The sequence below is a fragment of the Anoplopoma fimbria genome, chromosome 20, assembly GCF_027596085.1.
Source record: "Anoplopoma fimbria isolate UVic2021 breed Golden Eagle Sablefish chromosome 20, Afim_UVic_2022, whole genome shotgun sequence".
In the NCBI taxonomy this organism is placed as follows: domain Eukaryota; kingdom Metazoa; phylum Chordata; class Actinopteri; order Perciformes; family Anoplopomatidae; genus Anoplopoma; species Anoplopoma fimbria.
In genome coordinates this window covers 10,844,279-10,863,903 of record NC_072468.1, presented here as the reverse complement: position 1 = coordinate 10,863,903, position 19,625 = coordinate 10,844,279, and the positions used below count along the sequence as shown (strand labels likewise).

General features: G+C 38.6%; 1 protein-coding gene across 3 annotated transcripts; it reads left to right on the top strand.

Moving 5' to 3' along the window:
• Positions 1–4,552: 4,552 nt before the first annotated feature.
• Positions 4,553–19,049, top strand: zdhhc3a (zinc finger DHHC-type palmitoyltransferase 3a). Of its 3 annotated transcripts, none has more exons than XM_054621537.1 (7): positions 4,553–4,639; positions 6,834–7,301; positions 7,694–7,818; positions 8,108–8,204; positions 8,734–8,815; positions 10,146–10,276; positions 17,896–19,049. In XM_054621537.1, the coding sequence occupies exons 2-7, from the start codon at positions 6,966–6,968 to the stop codon at positions 18,100–18,102; spliced, it is 978 nt and encodes a 325-aa protein (XP_054477512.1). In that variant the 5' UTR covers positions 4,553–4,639; positions 6,834–6,965; the 3' UTR covers positions 18,103–19,049. The 3 variants fall into 3 exon arrangements, with proteins under 3 accessions (XP_054477512.1, XP_054477511.1, XP_054477513.1); XM_054621536.1 differs by having other exon boundaries at positions 4,561–4,754; XM_054621538.1 differs by lacking the exon at positions 17,896–19,049 and adding an exon at positions 11,940–16,400 and having other exon boundaries at positions 4,561–4,754.
• The last annotated feature ends 576 nt before the right edge of the window (positions 19,050–19,625 follow it).

Genomic DNA, 19,625 nt, shown 5'->3' with positions numbered 1-19,625 from the left:
GAATTAGTAACGAACAAGGCTTCACTGCATCGCCCTGTGTGCTCTAAGGGACACTGGTACCCACAACATTAATACATTTTTAAAAAAGGCCCAGTAATTTCCTTAAACAGATGTTCACTATAGTTTAGAGCAAACATTTCTCAAACACGAGTAAATACTCTATTTGTTAGTGAGTTTCAGCTGCGGATTAATACATATTTGGTGCACCAGTTGGTATTGATGACTCAGTGGTACAGAGGAAAAAGATACGTCAGGCTTTGGACGATACTTGTTGGTAGGATACATTCATTGTTGCTATTGGTCTTTTCCCGGGTTTGTTGACAATAAGAAAAAATCACCGCACTTAAATATAAATAAAGAAAAATTGTCAAGCATAATTCAATGCATTTACCAGGATTGTCAGCATATGAGTGCACTTCAGATTTAGCATCAGCTGATTTGAGCACGGAGATGCGAGTCACTGCTTTGCCGCAGTCGTCCATGAATGCTGGCATTGTACTCCTGATCTCTGATAAACATGTATCTAGTAATAAGAGGAAATGGTCTTGTTATCTCAAGAAGAACAAAGTTTGTTTTCTCAAGATTATGGCGGTAAAAAAGTGAAAGATGTTGCTTAAGGCTCACAAAATGTTTAGAAAAGGCCCTGGTCGCATTCAAATATGAGAAGGGTAAAACTGTCCACATCAGAGTTCTCAGGCCGCTGTCATCTTCCTCACTCCTCACTTTGCTGCTGGACAGGCAGACAGGCCATTCAAAGCATAGCATCGGCCGGCCCCAAGCAGGGTATAAAAAATATCAGTCTCTTCTCCATAGACTCTCATGCAATGGTTTTTCTTTTGTGGGTTTGCAGCTAGTCATGTTGTGTAATAGTGATACTCGTTACCCGGAGAGGTTGGAAGGACATTATACGTTTCTAAAATGTTACGCCTCTATGTAAAACCTGTGGAGCTAACATTAGCAGATTATATAGCACATCATTAACTAGCGTTTGCACTTCTATGTAATGTATGATTGAAACAGTGAATAAAGGGAGGGTCGCTTCCTCCTTTGCTCAGGTAGAAAATGCTCTACTATATCTTTACATAGCAAATAGTCATTTTCTGCTACATTAATCTTCAGAATTTGAAATAATACAGCTCCTTTAATGACAGCTCTGTTCTTTCCAAGTGTGGCAGTGGGCCAGCGTGCAAAATATCATGACCCAGAAACTAAAGCAGCTAAATGGAATTCAGCCATCATTAATTTGATTATTTACACCATGTGTCAAAATGTCTTCCTGACAAAAGCCCGATATCACCAACAGATGAATAACTAATGATGATTGCGATGCATATGAATAGGTGGGTATATATTTTGTCGATATTGACATTTTCACAGGGTGAAAAAGCATATGGACTATTTATTTAAGCAACAGTGGGGCAGTAAACTTTGTTCTCAAACAAACAGATTGCTTTACATAGTTGCTAAGCGGAATCTAGTTGAGAGGCTATTAAGTAAGACATAAGGAGCAGCTTGACAGAGATAGAAACAAAGAACAAATCTTAGAAGAACATTGAGAAAATTGCACTTGGGAGTCTCTGTTAAACCTTATTTTTTCTTCTTCATAAGAAACTGATTAGTGTATTAGCACTTCTTCAAATTCAGCTCCTGCTCTTAACGAGTCAATTTCCCAAAAGAAAACTATTTGCACAAAAATAAATAGGCAGAAAGAACAGCACTGTGATGGGAAATAAAATAATGCTTTTGGTGGCTGACTGGTGGGGGATTTGATATGAGACACCAAGCTTTCTAATTTCCCACAAACAGCACATCCTTTGTTGGTTTAACCAAAGTTATCTTAACTAAGAGTGAGTCCAGCATGATGCAGCAGATGTTATAATTAAGATTATTAAAATTAGATATTCAAATGGTATTTTGCTTTTGTTAGGATACTTCGTTTATTCACATTGGATGTGGGTTTTACATTTTTAAACTAAAATAATACATAGAAAATAAAAAATCAGTGGGTCGTTTGTTCTTATGATGCACTGTTACCATTTTATAAGTTGTTCAGGTTTGTTGAGATACGATCAAAGAAGGTTTTTTTTGTCCATGTGAATCCAAATAAATTGGGATGTTCCTGACCTGAACCCTGGACTGCAGCCACAGTTGCTAGGCGATGATGAAGAAAAAGCATCATATTTTGTATGTAACCTCAGAACTTGCACCAAAAAAATAATAAAAGAGTTATCTTGTTAGACATGCACACTAGCTTGGGAAAGCATTTTATACCATACATGGAAACGCTGCTGTGTGGACAAAGGTTTAGCTGCTCTATAATTACATTTTTTACAATATGATTTATCATAAAATGTTTTTCTATGTCCTTTTCTAAGGAGGCTATTTGCTATTTTACTTGTGGCAGACGTAAAATCCACAACTACACAAGGTTCCACTTTCCATGTATTCCTTTGAAGTTTCACAGCTAAATCACTTAATGATGGCAGAACTCCTGCTCAAGTCCTGCTGGATGTTCTGTATGAACGGCAGATGAGGTTTCTACGCTTTACTGCTATTATATACAGTGTTGGGGAAGCTACTTTGAAATCATAGCTTTGCGAGCTACCAATTAATTCACACAAGAAGTTGATCTACAGCAAAGCTACACGTTATTAAGAGAATCTAATTTGGTTTAGTAAAACTACTTAAAAAAAGTATCTTAAACCACATTGTTAAAAACCTTATTCAAATATACTTATGACACAAAACTTTATATAAATGTCTATTTTGGTACATGCCAGCAGAAAAATTACCACTTAGTTGAGTTTATTTCAAAAAACAAAAAACAAAGACCACAAAATCCAGGTGGGGGTATTGCACCAAGCAGTATTACTCAGCCACGTAACTTAAAATCACAAGTAAAAGTTTAATAAGTAAACTTTAACTTATGTTTTTTAATTAAAAATAAAAATAGCATGGGACAACTTCCTGACCATCTGTTGATAAATATTCAATAGCGTTATCAATGATGACACTGTTGTTGTGTGAGCTCCAAGCAACACTCAAACCTTTTGCACATGCACTGCACAAAGTTGAAAGGTCAAGTGTGTGGTGGTGGCTGCCTGTATTGAATGGGAATGCATTCACAGCGGTCAGGATAAAAAAAAAAAGGTGGGTTTGGCTCATCATAGGGTGTTCAATCAGCAATTGTAAAATCTAAATAATATTCCTTGTGGCCCAAAAATGTTTGCACAAAAAAATTGGGAAAAAAACCCCGAATTTCTCTTCTGGAAATACTATGCAAGTATGTAGTTCACTACTCCATACTCATAGATTATGTTGTTGAGTCCAACATTTGTAGGCGGACAGGTGTGGTACTCTGCCCTAATGTTTTTCAGTGCAAATGCTATCCTACAGAGTAAATACCATTATCAATCAATCAATCCAAAAAAGCCTATGTTGCACTTCATGTGACAAATTCAATCTATAAATATGATGTCAAGCTGAAACTACAGCAACGTTAATCAGTGTAGGCTGCTGTACAGTATATTTGCCCAAAGGCCAAGAGCAATGAGTCATACAGAGTAACGAGTTATTCTTTATGACTCTGCCCTCTAGTGATGACTATGAGGACTAGGAGGTGTGTAATGATGGAGCCCTCTTTATTTTTCAACTACAATGCTTTATTGTGCAATGTCATGATTTATAGACAATAACACATTACCAATGGATAAATCATTGGTATACGTCTAAGCAGAAAAACATGAACTCTTGGAAGAAAATTAAGAATGAAACAGATGAATATCAATGGAGAAATAAAGTGTTATAAATAATAATACATAAAAAAATCGTTCTTACAGTAAATACTGTCAGGTTATATTTAAGTCCTAAGACTTAAGGTTTACATTTTTCAATATCTGTTCCAAAACAATGTTTACATGCTCGTATGTTCTTTGAAGGATTTCGGTCACTGCTATTGTTATAACTCTTCCCCTCGCATACTGGCCAGAAAAGGTTCCTTGTCCAACACAATTCCAATGCAATTGATGGTGGCAACTCAGCCAAAGCTTATATCAGTCTTCAGCTATCTGAAAATCAAATGAATCAGTGGAGGGATAGTAACACGAAAAGGAAATATTGTACTAGTGTTCCTTTATTACCACATTACATGATGTGTGATTGAAGTGCAACCATAAAGGATTAAATGGCCTAGCATACATTAGCTCCTTGACATGCTGACCTGAACGTTCCAAAAAACCCAGAAAATCACCTCTACAGAAAATGTGTTTCAGAATACGCAAAAATGCTAATTCAAATATTACAGTTTGCCAAAGGCTTCTTATATATGAAATATGAAATATGAAATGAATCAAGCAATATATGCAACCATATAGGGGTCCTCATAAAAAACTCTGACAACATACTGATGTGATACAAGATGCCCAACTGGAGGTATCTTTAAAACTATGATGGATCTGAAAATGGGTGTGTCTGGACATGCCCTGTGACGTGAACGGCTTGAAACCTTTCCGATGATCCTATTGGCTCCGTTCCCCTGCGTTATGACGTCATGTTGTTGGTGAAAGGGGCGGAAGCCGTGCGTGTAATCGAGGGGAAGCTAGCAAGCAGCAACATCCCCCGAAGGATGCTCGTCTCTCAGGTGAGATTTAGCGGGATGTATTGATAATAAATCCGAAGTTAAGGCAGACGGACGTTCTGGAGCAGCTACCGCTTTACAGCGGAAGGGAAGGAGAGTGACACAAATAGGCAAACAGGTTAGTAAAGGGTCCATCTGGAACATTAGCTAACCAGCGTCTCACGGTAGCTAGCTGATGTGTGTCGGCTGCTTTTAAAATGCAGTCAGGTTTAAGTACCATATAAACTAGGCCTACAAACTGTCAAACCTAACAGAAAGGCAGTGTGAGACGCCTTTTACCGAAGTGTACTTTACTAGCAGCTATATTACTTCCTTCCCTGGCCAAACCGAAGGCTGCTTGTTAGCGTAGCAACGAGGTAGAAACTGTTTCAGCCACTGGGACAGGGTGAGCTGGAAACCAATGAGCCGCATTTTTGCAAGAAAAGTCAATCAATAGCCACTTCTAATCTGACGTACACGACAATGTATTCGATCGATATTGTATACATGGCTATTCATCTCCAATATGCACATATTTGAGGACATGGTCTTGTAGGACTTAAACTGTAATATATTTAAAGGGTTGCTATGGTCCATGTTATGACGAGTATTGAGAGACATCCGGGTCACGGTTTACCAACTTTCAGTGACCCTTCAATCACTCGGTGATCTCTTGCACAGCTTTGGGTGGCAGTGATTTAGACTGCAGAGGGACGCAGCACACTGCTCAATGCTGTTTGACCTCTGCTGTGATGAAAGCTCTGACATCCCAACAGACTGACTGGCTTTGCTCTCTGGCTTTTGTCATGAGATGTGTGTATTACTATGCCCAGGCTGCAGAGGACTCTCGGTTGGTGTTTTTCTAACGTTGCCTCCCTTATGTTTGACTGTTTACTTTGATACCACTTATTGTCCAGTGTTTTTTTTTTTTACATTCTTCAAGAATAATGGGATACCTCTATAATATTGTCAACTGCATGATGTTGGAATAGCACGGGGCCTTCATTTTCAGAGTTGCAGTGATGTATGAAAGGTATTTTTTATAAATATTTTGTGAACAGTTTAAGGAAGTTTAATTTGCCTACATAGACTGATGTGTTTTACTGTTGAACAGGAAAGTTCTGTTTGGTGTCGGTATTTCCTGAATCAAATGGCTCAGTCATTAAATCTGCTGTGTCATACACTTCATTTCAGGTGGAGCATTTTACGTGCACAAAGCAAAGTTATGCATGGTGTACGGACACAGAGCAATGTGCTACTCACTGCTGTTTGACTTTTAGAGTTACAGGCCAAGTAGAGTATCAACAATTAGTTGATTGACAAAAAAAAACTATCAACTTTTTGTTTTGATAATTATTTCTTTTTTTAAAAGAAAGAAATATAGGAATTCTTTAGTCAAGCTTTTCAAAGGTTAGTATTTGTTGATTTTTCTGTCTAAAATAGTTGTGAACTGAATATCTGCTGTCATGAGACACCTGTATAAGAAGGCCCACATTGCATGTTTTAATGTAAAGCGGGAGAATTCGCTGAGCCTCATAAAGTTGTTCTGGCTTTATACACTAGTCTGCTGTGTAGTATACTTCATAAAAATAATCACCAGATTAATTGATAATGAAAATAGTATAATAATAAAGGTTTATTATATTATAAACAGCAGCTACACAAATATATTTCCTGTGGTAAATGGCTTCCTGCTCCTTCAAGGTAGATGCGTTGTTTTATAAACATATTTATGGTTATTGGTGTTGTCTTTATAATTATAGGTCTACAAAATTGAATCGCAATTTTTTCGAAATTACAACATGACCTACTGCAATTTTCAAATTGCTTGAGACGCAAGATGAAATGTGTCAATATGCCATTTTAGAAATTTTAAATCGTGGTGCTGCAGAGATATCCTTGCCTACATGTCATATTTTACAGACTAAAGTTAACATCTTTTGTTTGGTACAGATTCACATAAAAACTCACACATTATCATTTGAAAGTTTTTTTTTTTTAATGAAAAAGAGAATAATTATGTAAAAATTATAATTCACAATAATATCGAAAATCATATGGGATTGCTATACCAGTCAAGATAATCTCAATAGTTTTTCAAAATCGTTCAGCCATGTTTCAGGTGGGGTTAGCATATATTCACTGTTAAACACTACATTCTTTGGCTGGTGTAGTGTTTAGTCTCAATTGTTGATACAATTATTTTTCTTTTTTCCAGAGGCCCAAACCTTAACGTTGCCTCTATACTGCGACCCTCCTGTTCCCCTCTTAAAGTATGCGGTGACTGAGACTGACGCCAGAAGGCACAGTGGATCCGGTGGCAGCGGCGGGTGTCTAGCTTAGATGAAGGATGAAGAGCCCGGTGCACAGATGCAGGGATGTGGAGCATGGGCGCGGGCAGGGCAGGGCCACAGCCAACTGCCTACAGGCCGAGCAGCGCATCCCTATCTCCAAAGACGTGATCACTTCCTCCGCAGCCTCCGCCATGTGGTTCATCAGGGACGTCTGTGGCATCGTGTGCGCCGTCATCACCTGGCTGCTGGTGTTGTACGCAGACTTTGTGGTGCTGTTCGTGATGCTGCTGCCCTCCAAGAATCTCACCTACAGCATTGTGAACGGGACCCTATTCAACATTCTGGCCTTCCTTGCCCTTGCCTCACACCTCAGGGCCATGTGCACTGACCCGGTAAGTGACACTTGTTTAGTGTTAATTTATACACACAAATAAATAAATTAGGTGACAGGCTGTCATGCTTTTAGGGGAGATATCACAGGTAAAAATATTTTTTCATAATAATATTTCAGAAAAGAATTCCCTTAATTTCAGTAATCTAATGGAAAAGTTTAATAGTGATATCTATTAGCCACATTGTTTACCCTATACACCTGAGGTTTCTCAGTGTCATACATACAGACAGGTTAAGGTTCTTTAGCTTCATATAGTCTTGATTAATGGGGCTGTACTTTCATAAAATGATAACAGTATGTTTAGCCTCTCCGTACTTAATTCATTAGTACGATTTAATAAGCTGTAAATAACACTGTTGACATCTACTGTGTGGTCATGTTTTTTGCCAGGGGGCGGTGCCAAAAGGGAATGCCACCAAGGAATACATAGAAAGCCTCCAGCTGAAACCAGGGCAGGTGGTCTACAAATGTCCCAAGTGCTGCAGCATCAAGCCTGACCGAGCACACCACTGCAGGTAGGGCAAAAAAAAGGACAAGGAATCCTCAATGCCGCATTCACAACCCCAATCCCATGATTACAGCTGCAGTGTTTTGGTGCAGTGAAGAAGTCAAGCTGTCATCATAAATTCAGATATTTGGTTCCTTTGTGAAAGAAAAAATGCTCTCAGACTGTAGGGCCTGTCACTTTCTACTAATGTTTAACTTGTGCACAGTTGTTCTTCTTGTCTTGGAAGTTGATTCGGTATTCCCTCTATTTTAATCTATTTATTTTCCCTCACACTGAACTTGCTGTCTCTCTCACAGTGTTTGCAAACGCTGCATACGTAAGATGGACCACCACTGCCCCTGGGTCAATAACTGTGTTGGGGAGAACAACCAAAAGTACTTTGTGCTCTTCACAGTAAGTTTCCTTATGTTTATAAACTGAAGAAGGTGGCCAACTGTTAGCTTTTCACATTTAGATGTTGCATCAGATTGTAGTTAACTTCGTGGTCTTGACTTTTACCGTTTTTTGTTTTGTATCTGTGTAACACTGAGCAACTCCTCCTAAAGCCTCGCTTTAAGATTACCACACAGGCGCATACACGGAGAGAGGCGGACATCACGGCCATATCTTAGTTCTGTTTATACTGTCCCCTTGTAGCTGCATGGACAAATCGGAAAAGGTCACGATCGCGTGGACAGCTTATGCGTAAACCCTCTGACTTAAACATTTCCATCACACAGACGTTAGCATATTTGCAGGACGCTCCAAGTACGCGAATGTATGTGTAAAGTGCGTAACTTTGGCTTGAGGAGATCCAGTACTATTGGCTGCTATAATGCATTACAGATGCCGTTGTGATGGATTACTCAGAATATGACTCTGTTTGCAGTAAATGTATCTGATGAATGTTTCTTTATTGTGTCCTTTTATTATTTCAACCTAGATGTACATTGCACTTGTCTCCCTCCACTCTCTGCTCATGGTGGTCTTCCATTTCCTCTACTGCTTTGAAGATGATTGGACAAGTGAGTTGTTGTTGTTGTTGTCAATTCTTTTCATTCATAAAAAGAAAAGCCTTTCTTTTAAGTACTTTCTAAACTTACAATGTTCTTTTGAAATGTTTGTCAGGATGCACATTATTTATCAGTATAAAAAAACAATATATTACTCTTAACTTTATGCTGAAACCTATATATTCTTAAATAACCAGTGTGTATAATTATTGAAAGGAAAATTCTGATGTTCAATGTAATATCCAAATAACGTATATGTAGTGTGAAAAACCCCTGTAGTTGTTGCTGATGTTATTGGTTTCTCTCGGGGGCAACTGCAAAATCTGTGTGCTACTCTCAGCTTTGGTAACTCTGGGCCGCTTAAAAATGTCCTTCTTCTCATCGCTTTGATGTGTTTCCAACAGCGAAGATATCAACCCATAATAGGAGTGCAGAGGATGTTATGGATACAAATATTTTTTACAGTGTATGTTTTAATTTATTTGGCTGATGAGGATATCAGCACGGGCAGTTTTTCTTGGATGCTGTCGCCTACGACAACCCAGAGAGACAGAGCCGTTTGTGCCTTACTATGCATGCAAGTTTTCCTCCTCACTGGCACAGAGGTATACTCGAGACCTTCATGATCCCAAAGATATACTGGAAAAGACAACCAAGACCAGCAGGTCATTGTATTTATCTAGTTTAATGGTCTGCCTGCGTAGCAGGAGTGAGAGACACCCGTTGAATCGCTACAGTTGGGCAGCTGCCACAGGAATGTCTAGAGACGGCATATTTTCTTACTTCTCACTTGAATTAAGGATTCATGTTGACCAAACCACAGTTGCTGATTGTTGGAACAGTGGAACAACTAACCAATATGTGTTTGGTGAGTTTTATTTTGTTTCAGTCCAACTAGTATTAAGTGTTTTGATGATGAGTTAACAAGGTCTTAGTTCAGTGTAAGAGATAACTTCAGAATGTGTACGGTTTATTTTTTTGATTAAGGTGTAAGCATATTCCCTTCACTGACCAAAATCGCAAAAATCGCCGCTCCCGAGCAATGCATCTTGGTACATGTAGGCACAGGCGGCACAGCTCCGCAGCAGGAGCTTTCTTGGTCAATGTAACACCCACTGGGGATTTTATTTTTTCCACTACAGTCGACTCCTTTCCCCCTTTCACTGAAGCACCATCAGCAGGTGACAAGTGGACAAACCTGTAAACCTCTATAACGCTGCACACAAGTCAACAGTAGAGTGCACTGGTTCCTTTTATTGTAGTGTATAGCAGTTCTTCATGTGGCCCTCTTCTTTTTGACCCCTTCACTTCTCTCCCTCCATGCCCCTCCATCCTCCCCCAGAGTGCAGTTCCTTCTCTCCTCCAGCAACAGTCATCCTCCTCATACTCCTGTGCTTTGAAGGCCTCCTCTTCCTCATCTTCACCTCTGTGATGTTCGGCACCCAAGTCCACTCCATCTGTACCGACGAGACCGTAAGTGATCCATTTAGCGACCCACAGTCCTCCTCCCTCTTATCTCACTACTTCCTCCTGCTCTTCTTCCTGCCGCTGCCGCCCCCTTTCGCTTTTAACATCGTCTACCTCCTTCTAATTCAAACTGTCAGCAACTAAGTGACGTCCTTAATTCTGCAGCCTGATGTAGAGTAAGGTGCAGCGGATTTCTTGCAAGTTTTAACTTTGACTAAAAACGGTGTCTGAAAACTGAGTAACTGCCAAAAAGAAAGAAACTTTGATATTGAGTTAATTAAAGGGACATTTGTGGTGTCTGTAACCACATATCTTTTTTTTTTTTGACATAAAGAATCCATCGAACAAATCAGCCACTAATTATAAACGTCATACTTTCTACATTAGGATTTAAAGCTTGACAGGCATAGAAGCAACAGTAACTAATGGCCCTTTCAGAGACTGAGCTATGGACTCCACTGAACACACGTTCAACGTTTGTTGCAGTAGAATAATTACCAAATGCAGTATTAATACAGTTTCAACTCTTGATCTATTCATATAAAACCGTCCCTTTCTTTTCAAGTTTCTTCTATGTGTTTCTCTTTCTCTTTCTTTGGTGATTTAAATGGCATTTACACATCGAGGTCATTCAATTATATCCATACCTGTTAGACATGCCATGTCACCAAAGCTGGAACACACCCAACCACAGTCTGAAGGGTTGGCTGAATTACGTTGAACATTTCAGAACAAGTGCAGGTGTTTTAAGTACATTCATTTTATCCTCTCCCTGGCTCTCCATTCTCTGCCCACATTTTTGATTTTGGCACACGCTGTTTCCCTCATTTTGGCAGTTACCTCTAAAGCACAGCCTGTGATCTAAATGTAGAAGAAAGGGTTGCCCAAAAGCAACATTTCACTCTTTTGAACCTGCTGTTGCTTGCCAAATTGATTTCCGTTGTCTCTCTTTAGAAAAGAATACTCAGTAAATATAACTAAATCTAAATAGTTAGTTAGTTATAGTAAAATGTTATCTTATGCTATTCATGATTTTTTTTTTTGTCACACTTTTTAATTATATATGACTGAATATAATTTATTTTACAAGGTGCAAACAATGGCGAAGCCATTAATATCTACGGTAAACCAGATTTGTCTGTAATCTAGGCTATTCAACCCATATGCCTTATTTTATTTTGGGCAAGCGTGAACATCTGCTCATGCCTTTTTACTTAACGCTACATCCACAGAGGTAGATTAGATTAGATTAGATTATATAGAAGGGTTATTTGTCCATGTATCAGTGGAAGAAGGAATCAGTAACCCCTTTATGTAGTTTGGTACCATCCTAAAACCATTCAGTATTGGAGCTCACCGAACCAAACTCCCTTACCCGCTTTGAACTTCTTTTTGTCTGCAACTCTAGTTCAGATATATAGGAGACATTTGATATCTTAATCAGAGGGCTTAGACATGTAGGGAGCCGTGCAATTTAGCAACAAATTTTTGCTTGTAGAGAAAACACTGAAATGCAGAGTTTAGTGGCCCGGATGATTTTCAAAAAAAAAAAGAAAATCTTATTTATTGGGGTCGGAAAAAGAAAAAGTCGATATTTGGAATTTGGTTTGTGTTGCTGACTGGGTCACAAAAGCACACCAACTGAAGTTTGGTTGTCTCTCATTTTCAGGGCATAGAGCAGTTGAAAAAGGAAGAGAGAAGATGGGCTAAAAAAACTAAGTGGATGAACATGAGGGCGGTATTTGGACACCCTTTCTCCTTTTTGTGGTTTAGCCCGTTCTCCACCCCTGACCATGGGAAGGCTGAGACCTACCAGTATGTGGTGTGAGAGCTCAGCGCGTTGAGCGTGGTGACCCGGGTCAGAACCAAAGTGGGAAACCACTGCCCGGCCCCGTAGAGCTCAGCTGGGGCAATCCGTTGCTTTCAATGCTGAACACATTGTATCTCCCACACATTAGCCATGGACAGCTTCCCATCTGCTTTTTGTTTTGCAATCCAAGTGCGCTATACGTTTATTTTTGTGTTGCCTTGTGCGTTGAGTTGCAGAGAAAAAGAAAGCACTTTCATTTTGTGAATCCAGTTTGAAAACACTGTGATAAATCTGTATTTTTGTTTCCTGAGCTGTTTCTATTTCTGTTGTTGTATCAGAAGCCTTTTATTTTCTTGAACTATGTTTACTCTATCATTCCCTCATAGATTTAGTTCAGTTAAATTCCAAAAAAACCCATTGACTTACTTATCCCGAGTGATGTCTGGCCATGCTGGTAGTTTAAGGTGTTGAAACTGCCATCCCCAATACAATGGAAGAAAATGGAATTGAATATAGGGCTACCACTAACAATTATTTTCATTATCAAGAAATCAGATAAATATTTTTATTTGGTAGTTTAACTGTAAAAAAAAACAACATGTTCCCAGAACTGTTAAAAAAATTAAATTCTAATCCCAGACAAATGAAACCCAAACTATCTACATGGCTTCATACCACCAGTGGTGAGTGGAAAAATGTCGTTTTTGATGAGTTTACCATTTTTTTTAAAATCATCTTCTTGTCAGATAGTAATCAGTAGTGTTCCAGATATTGCCACTATAATGGATTGGATTAATTGTTAGGTTACAGTAGTTTCTACAATCACATTCCTTGTGGGAGCAATTCTGAAAACCGATCCATTCCTAAGGCCTTTACACACCGGGAGCATGACAAATAAACAACACGAAATTGTCAAAGGTAAAAGCAGAAGGAGTGGATCTGGTAGGGGCTGCCTTTGTTAAGGTTGAAAGGAGTGATAAAGTTTGCTGTCTTTGTACAGACTACGAAGCTTTATATGTCCGTTCCGTACAATGTGGTTTGTTGATTCCTTATAGAGGTGTAAATACACAGAAAAGTCAACCTTCTTCTGAAAACAATTTTGGCATAATATTCCAGTCAGTGTGAAAGTATTCATGATAAAAAGCCACAGTTCGAAAGATATTTTAAAAAATGCCCCCTGTGGGTAAAGGCCTGTAGGCTGACCCTTTTTAAATGGCGCCAAATACAGCACATAAAGGAACACTTTGCCATCATTATTGTGGATGTTTGGTATAATGTCTATGATACACCATTCATACAAAATTGCCTACCCCATGTTTTCTCCTGATACCTCAGCTGAGGGCATCTGCCAACATCGATTTCCTGTGTAATACCAGTGCTCTGATTTTCCCTTTAACTGGGAATATATTAACATCCCTACGTAGAGTATTTATTGTAAATACTGAGATCTGACCCCACCCAGTGAAGAACCCAGTGAATCCAGCCTGAGAAATCGTTCGCTATTGTTATTGATGGGTACATTGATGGGTGGTGTTTAGTGCTGTCCTCGAAAAAAGAAACTCTTAGTTGACTAATACTCCTCTTATTTTGTCGACTAATCGATTAGTTGATTAAATCAACAGACCTGTAAAACTGAGTGTCTCCACAAAGAATCGCACAAAAGCCCCATTATAAATCTTGTGTTTACCAGAGATGTGGTCGTAAGTCTCTTTTGATTTAAGTCATTTAGTATAAAAAAAAAGCATAAGAAAGACTAATTGACTCAAGAAGTATCATCAACTGAGACCAAAACGACTGATTAGTTTGCTACTCGACTAAGAGGGGGCAGCTCCAGTGGTGTTTAAAGAATCCACAGCTCACCTGTGGGACAGTAGACGGTATCTTACCATACAAGAGAACATGTTCAAAGTGATCCTTTAGTGTTGTATTTAAGCCTTTTTTATCCCTTTTGAGAAAAACTACGTACAAGGCCAAAAAAAGTCACAGTGCAGTTTAATTATGTGTTTAAAATGAATTTAAAATCTACATGTTGCCCAGTTGTGGAACAATCTCCCTGATTCCTCTCTGATACATGCTTTACATGAACAAATCCTTTGTTAGAGGGCAGATAGGTATCCCCCCTCCCATCAAAACAAACGATTGAAAAAGAGTCTGCTTGCTTTAGTGGTTTCAGGCTTTGCTGAATCATTCTTGTACTGCTTTATGGGGACATGAAATCTCAGGTTCTCAGTCAAATTTCAGTTAGCACAGATGTCCACCTCATCGTGTCTTTCAACAAAACATTGTGAGGATCTTGTCGGTAGATTCCTCCCCCCCACCATTACACTAACACCCGTGAGTGTGTGAGTGTGTCTGTGTACTTGCACATCTATCTTTGTGAGGACCAACTTGAGTTTTAGACTTTCAAAGTGAGGACATTTTTGATGACGTTTTGCAGGTCCTCATCTCTTCAAATCTTGTTTGATGGTTATTTGTCATTCAAAAAGCGAAACCAGACGATCTACTGTAGGTCTGGATATACAAGCTGTTGTTATAATACGCACATGAAATCAAGCAGCCTTTGTCGACCATTTTTCTGCCACTCTCGCTCACCACTTCATTACAGTCAGCCACCTTGTTGTGAAAATATTTGTGTACACTGGAATGATTAGAAGAGTGTGGCCTCTTGACTTAAGACGTCGTCATGCTTTCCTCACTGCGTTTTTAATTATTGTGCGCTGATTTGCTTAAGCTGAACAGCCAATCAGAGGGACAGGATTAAACGGCCAAAAACGTTGCCAGCAGTAGGGACACATCACAAGAACTAGGGACACAGACACTTACTAATGACCTGACATTGGCTGACCTGATGTAGCTTGCGATGATTAAGGTTAAAGTAAGGGGGGTAGGGAGTGATTTTCCTCGATATGAGTGTCCTCACAAAGATAGAAGTACAGGAATGTGTGTGTGCCAGCGCATGAAACTTGCCCGTGAAACACTCCTGTGCTCTGTGATGTATTGACGTTGTGAGCGCGTGCCAAATTAATTTAACCCCACAATGACATGATTATTTGGGAAAGGTTTGACATGTAATTCCTCAGAAAAGGTAAAAGTATTAAAATGTAAATTGTATGAAATCCTGTGTGGAGTCAAAGGGACGCGCCGTATTAAAATGTTTAGATTTGCATTCTTCTGATTATTCAGCAGCTGGATGAAAGCTTGACTGTATTTCTGCACTATAGAGTGCTGCAGGAATGAGTCCTAAAACTTGGTAAATGTGCCTGCATCTTTGCACTTCTGGTTTCCTCGTCTCAAAGTCTATTTTGATAATTTTTTGTGTTTTTGGTTAAATGCCAATAATATGGTCTGTGGCTAACATGTTTTTATAGATTTGTGTTCTGCAACATTAAATATACAGAATATAAATTAAGAAGCTTTTACATGTCTTAAAATTGGTGGTTGCTAACAAGTGGCTAAATGAGACTACAAAACGTCATCACTAGAACACTAGTCCACCTTTAGCATAGTGGTTGTGACGTGAAGTCATGTGACAGCGGTGTAGTTAATTTTAACGCTTTATACTTTCGCCAATTTGCTTTCAAGCTCTAAAAGTCATTTTTTTTGGAACCAGTGCAACTTCTGGGGTTAGCCCTACAACAATACATCATCCCTGCACCACTCTATTCCAGCCTGCTTCAAAACACTTAACTTTCATCATTCACATTTACAAAAGTACTAAAAACGCTGATACGCACTTTGTATTTATTATTTAAGATTTTCTCCTGTGTGAACTGCTCTGTTCTGAACTGTGCATTTCATTCTCCTATTCTTTGTTTACACGATATGTTATGTATCCTTTGTTATCTGAATGCATGGTACAGGTGAAGGTTAGTTTAGTGATGTATGTGAAACACTGCCGGTATGATGACGCCAAGTCATCACCGGTGAGCGTGATGGTGGAGATGATTTGTTTTTTACGGAAATTTTAATTCTTTCTAAATATTCTGAAAATATTTCAGCACATGCGGAGAATAAATACTTCTCAGTTGCAATGCAAAAACTGTGTTTGCTTGCTTTTTTTTGAATGTATTTATTTCTCTTTGATTGTGGGGGGCCCTTCTACACCCAAAATGTGTTTTCACCTCTCTATTTGTTATGTTTAATAAGGTTACAGAAAAGGTTTCTGCTTTCCCTGCATACAGTCCTCTCACACCCTGCATTGTTCAATTTTTTCACTCTGTCCTTGTCTTTCATTCTATTCCATATTTACTCTCTTTAAACTGCCTCTTCCCCATGCAATGTTCTCTCTACGCTCATGCATTTGCTTTGGTTGATAACTCGTTCTGCCAAAAGCTCTCTGAAGCAGACAGCTCTTTGTAATCTTGAGGAGAGGTAAGCTTGTAACAGAGGTCACATTAGCCGTCCCATCGAGCCTGACACAATCACAAGCATGCTGATTTCAATTTGAAGGCCAAAGTACGCTTTTTTTTTTATATATATATATATATATATATATATATATATATATATATATATTTTTTTTTGTTTCAGATTCAACCAAACATTATGAATGAATGAGTGAGCTCTGTGTGTAACAAGATGCATGCACCATTTTTACCATTTGACTTGTTTGTTTCTTCTGCAGGGTTTTTGTTCCTTTATTTCTAAAGTGCATGTGAGTCATTATGTACAGTGTTTATTAATTTTGGGCATGTTTCTTAGATACCAAATGAATCAGAAGTGATACAAAAGCATTTAAAGGATATACTTATTTCTATTGTTTCACAATATGCATATGTTTTATGTACATTTAAAGAGTAACCACAACTCCTGTCTATACTGGCTGTGAAGAGATCCTTTCATGAGACTACACTGTAAAAGACAGGCCGCGGCTAATATTATGCTTTAGCCAGCTGAGTTAGACGAATCAAGTGGAGGGTCAAATAAAAAAAAATCTAATTATAACTGGCTTTGGGCAACAGGGAACACAGTAACTCTGAGTCACAATAGGCATGGGTAATTATTATATTTTATTGATACCGATGCCATTTGATTCTGCTAATCAGTCAAAATCTTGTGGAAAAAGACATACACAGGTTGTTATTATGTAATTCCTGCCCAAGTTTTTTGAGTTGTTCAAATTGCAATTAAAAACTGACGGCCCTAGTCCTTTTAGTAGAAATTCCCAACCTTAGCGCTAAACTTAACCAGTCCTCTCTGTGACACCAAACCATGACCTAAAATAAAGTTAAACCTAAACTAAACTCAGCCAGGAATGGGCAAAAGAGAAAAAGACATTCATAGTCCCCAGAGAATGAATCCTAATTACTTTAATGATCCCCTGTATGAAATAACTTCAACTACTGGATGGATTGCCACAACATGTGGTTCTCACATTTTTGTTTCCTTTTAAGATGAGTCACAACAACTTTGATGATCCGTTTACTCTACATCTAGGACCATCATACCTATCAGCCTCAGCCTTTGTCTCACAACCGGAAGGGATTTCTTTATGGTCTATAAGGACAGGAGGACTGATTACAGTGACTGATAACTTCTTCAACATTCGTACAACAAATGACAATTGTATTAAGATAGACTTGGGAAAACCCCAAACTATCCTTTAATTTAAATCTAAAGGCTTTTTTTCTAAGCCTAGAAATCATCTTTAGCCCGACTTGTGTCTGAGAAACATGACCAATTAGCTAAATCATAGTGTTTTAGTCATCAGCTTTTGTGTCATAGTTTTTTGATAGTGCATGTAGAAAAAGACATCCAGTCCTTTCTTTGGCTCAGCTCCGTTCACCTCAGACCCTCACTGTTGTGTCTTCACCAGGGAATCGAGCGCCTGAAGGGAGAGACGGGGAAGTGGGGGAAGGTGCCGTGTTGGGAGGCCATGCAGACAGCTTTCGGCGGCCCGCTCTCTCTATCGTGGTGCAGCCCCTTCGCCGAGCTGAGCTGCAAGAACAGGCCAGCAGAGCACGACCCCGTCCCACAGGGGAAGATCATCGAGGAGGACGTTATAGAGATACCACTCAACTAGTCCTGCCTGCACTCAGGAGGACGTTTTTTTTCTCAGTCTGGCAGCACCTCTTCCGTTAGACTTTTTGGAATTTGTGGACTTAAGACTTTATCGGGGCTTTCTAAATAGGAATTTTAATTTATATTTTTTATCTGGAAAAAGTATGTAAGTGACAATATCACATATACAACTTCCACTTTTTCTTCCAGTGTTAATGCAGCCATTTTCCGCGTGTGCGCAGGCGGTAAACGTATATTTTGTGGAAACTTTTACCAAACCAGCATCTTGATCCTTTTATAAATGTTCTGCCATTGCACACAAAAGAAGGAGGATGAGTTCCCAATGTGGAACTCAATCATTCCCTCCAGCTCCTTCCCGTCTGCAAAGTGTTTCTGACTTGAGATGAGAAGACGCTGGATTTTTAAGGGGCTCATTGAGACGTCTCAGGTGAAAACCACTAAAAGAAGCACTAATGTATCATTGACGTATGAGTAGTTTGCTTTAACCACTCTGTTTCTCTGATGCCTCTCCAAGGATTTTATTTTTCATTTTTGCCTTATCTGTCTTGACAAGTTAACATAGCAATGTGGGGAAAAAACACTTTGCATGACTTATAGTTCCCACTAATCATCCGTCCAGTTCCGGTGTTAGTGTCTGGAGCTGACGTTATCATCTCCATCACTCTGTTGTACATATGGAATAGATGGTAATGGGCTTCATGTGAAAGAGGTTATTGTATAATTGAGCAAACAGCTGGATAAGGGCTCTAAAATGGGTGCTGATGTCGTGGGACCACTCGTGTTATATCGCGTTCACATTGTTTTAACACAGTGTGTGGGTTTCATTTTAAAATTCTAAAATGTATATAAATATTTCATATATCTTACAAACGGTATTGTTTAAAACATTGTTGCTGTTAATAATAATCAAAGAAACAGCCTTGAATGAGTGACTTTTTATTTTTACAAACTTACATGACAAAAGTATTTACAATAAAATGATAAAAATAATACTTGACTGTTGGCTGTTTAATTATTTGTCTGACAGTACAACAGGAATGGTTTCAGCACTAATGCACATTAATTGGGACAAAACAGGACTAGAAACCAAAAGCTTGGGGTTTTTAATAAGAAATATGCATTTTACTTTTAGTTTACAGAAGATTATTTTCTAAATAATTCACTGTTAGCTTCATTATTTTTAAGGCATCCCTACCTGAGTTTGAAAAATGTAAATCCATTTTTTTTTCAAGAACTTACATGAATTATATAAAAATATTTTATTTAGCAAAATACAGCCAAAAGCGGTTAAACTGATCAATATATTGATTCAACCCATAGGTGAAAGAGGACACAATAACACCACTCTGAAGATGCGGTTAAATACAAAGTTGTTTTAGGTGGAAATGTCAGACTCCTTTTTAAAATAAATATATTAGGTATTGAATGATGGTATATTGGCACTGCTCAGACCATCTATTTGATTAAGACACTTTGTAAAAGTTGTTAATCTAAGCAAAATGTGTTAAGTGAGGAGTATAATGA

Bases quoted from the DNA above. Each gene is read 5' to 3' on its own strand.
- zdhhc3a (XM_054621537.1), top strand. From the start codon at position 6,966: ATGAAGAGCCCGGTGCACAGATGCAGGGATGTGGAGCATGGGCGCGGG. The intron at 8,205-8,733 runs GTAAGTTTCCTT...ATTTCAACCTAG, and splicing joins AGTACTTTGTGCTCTTCACA to ATGTACATTGCACTTGTCTC. The intron at 10,277-17,895 runs GTAAGTGATCCA...TGTCTTCACCAG, and splicing joins CCATCTGTACCGACGAGACC to GGAATCGAGCGCCTGAAGGG.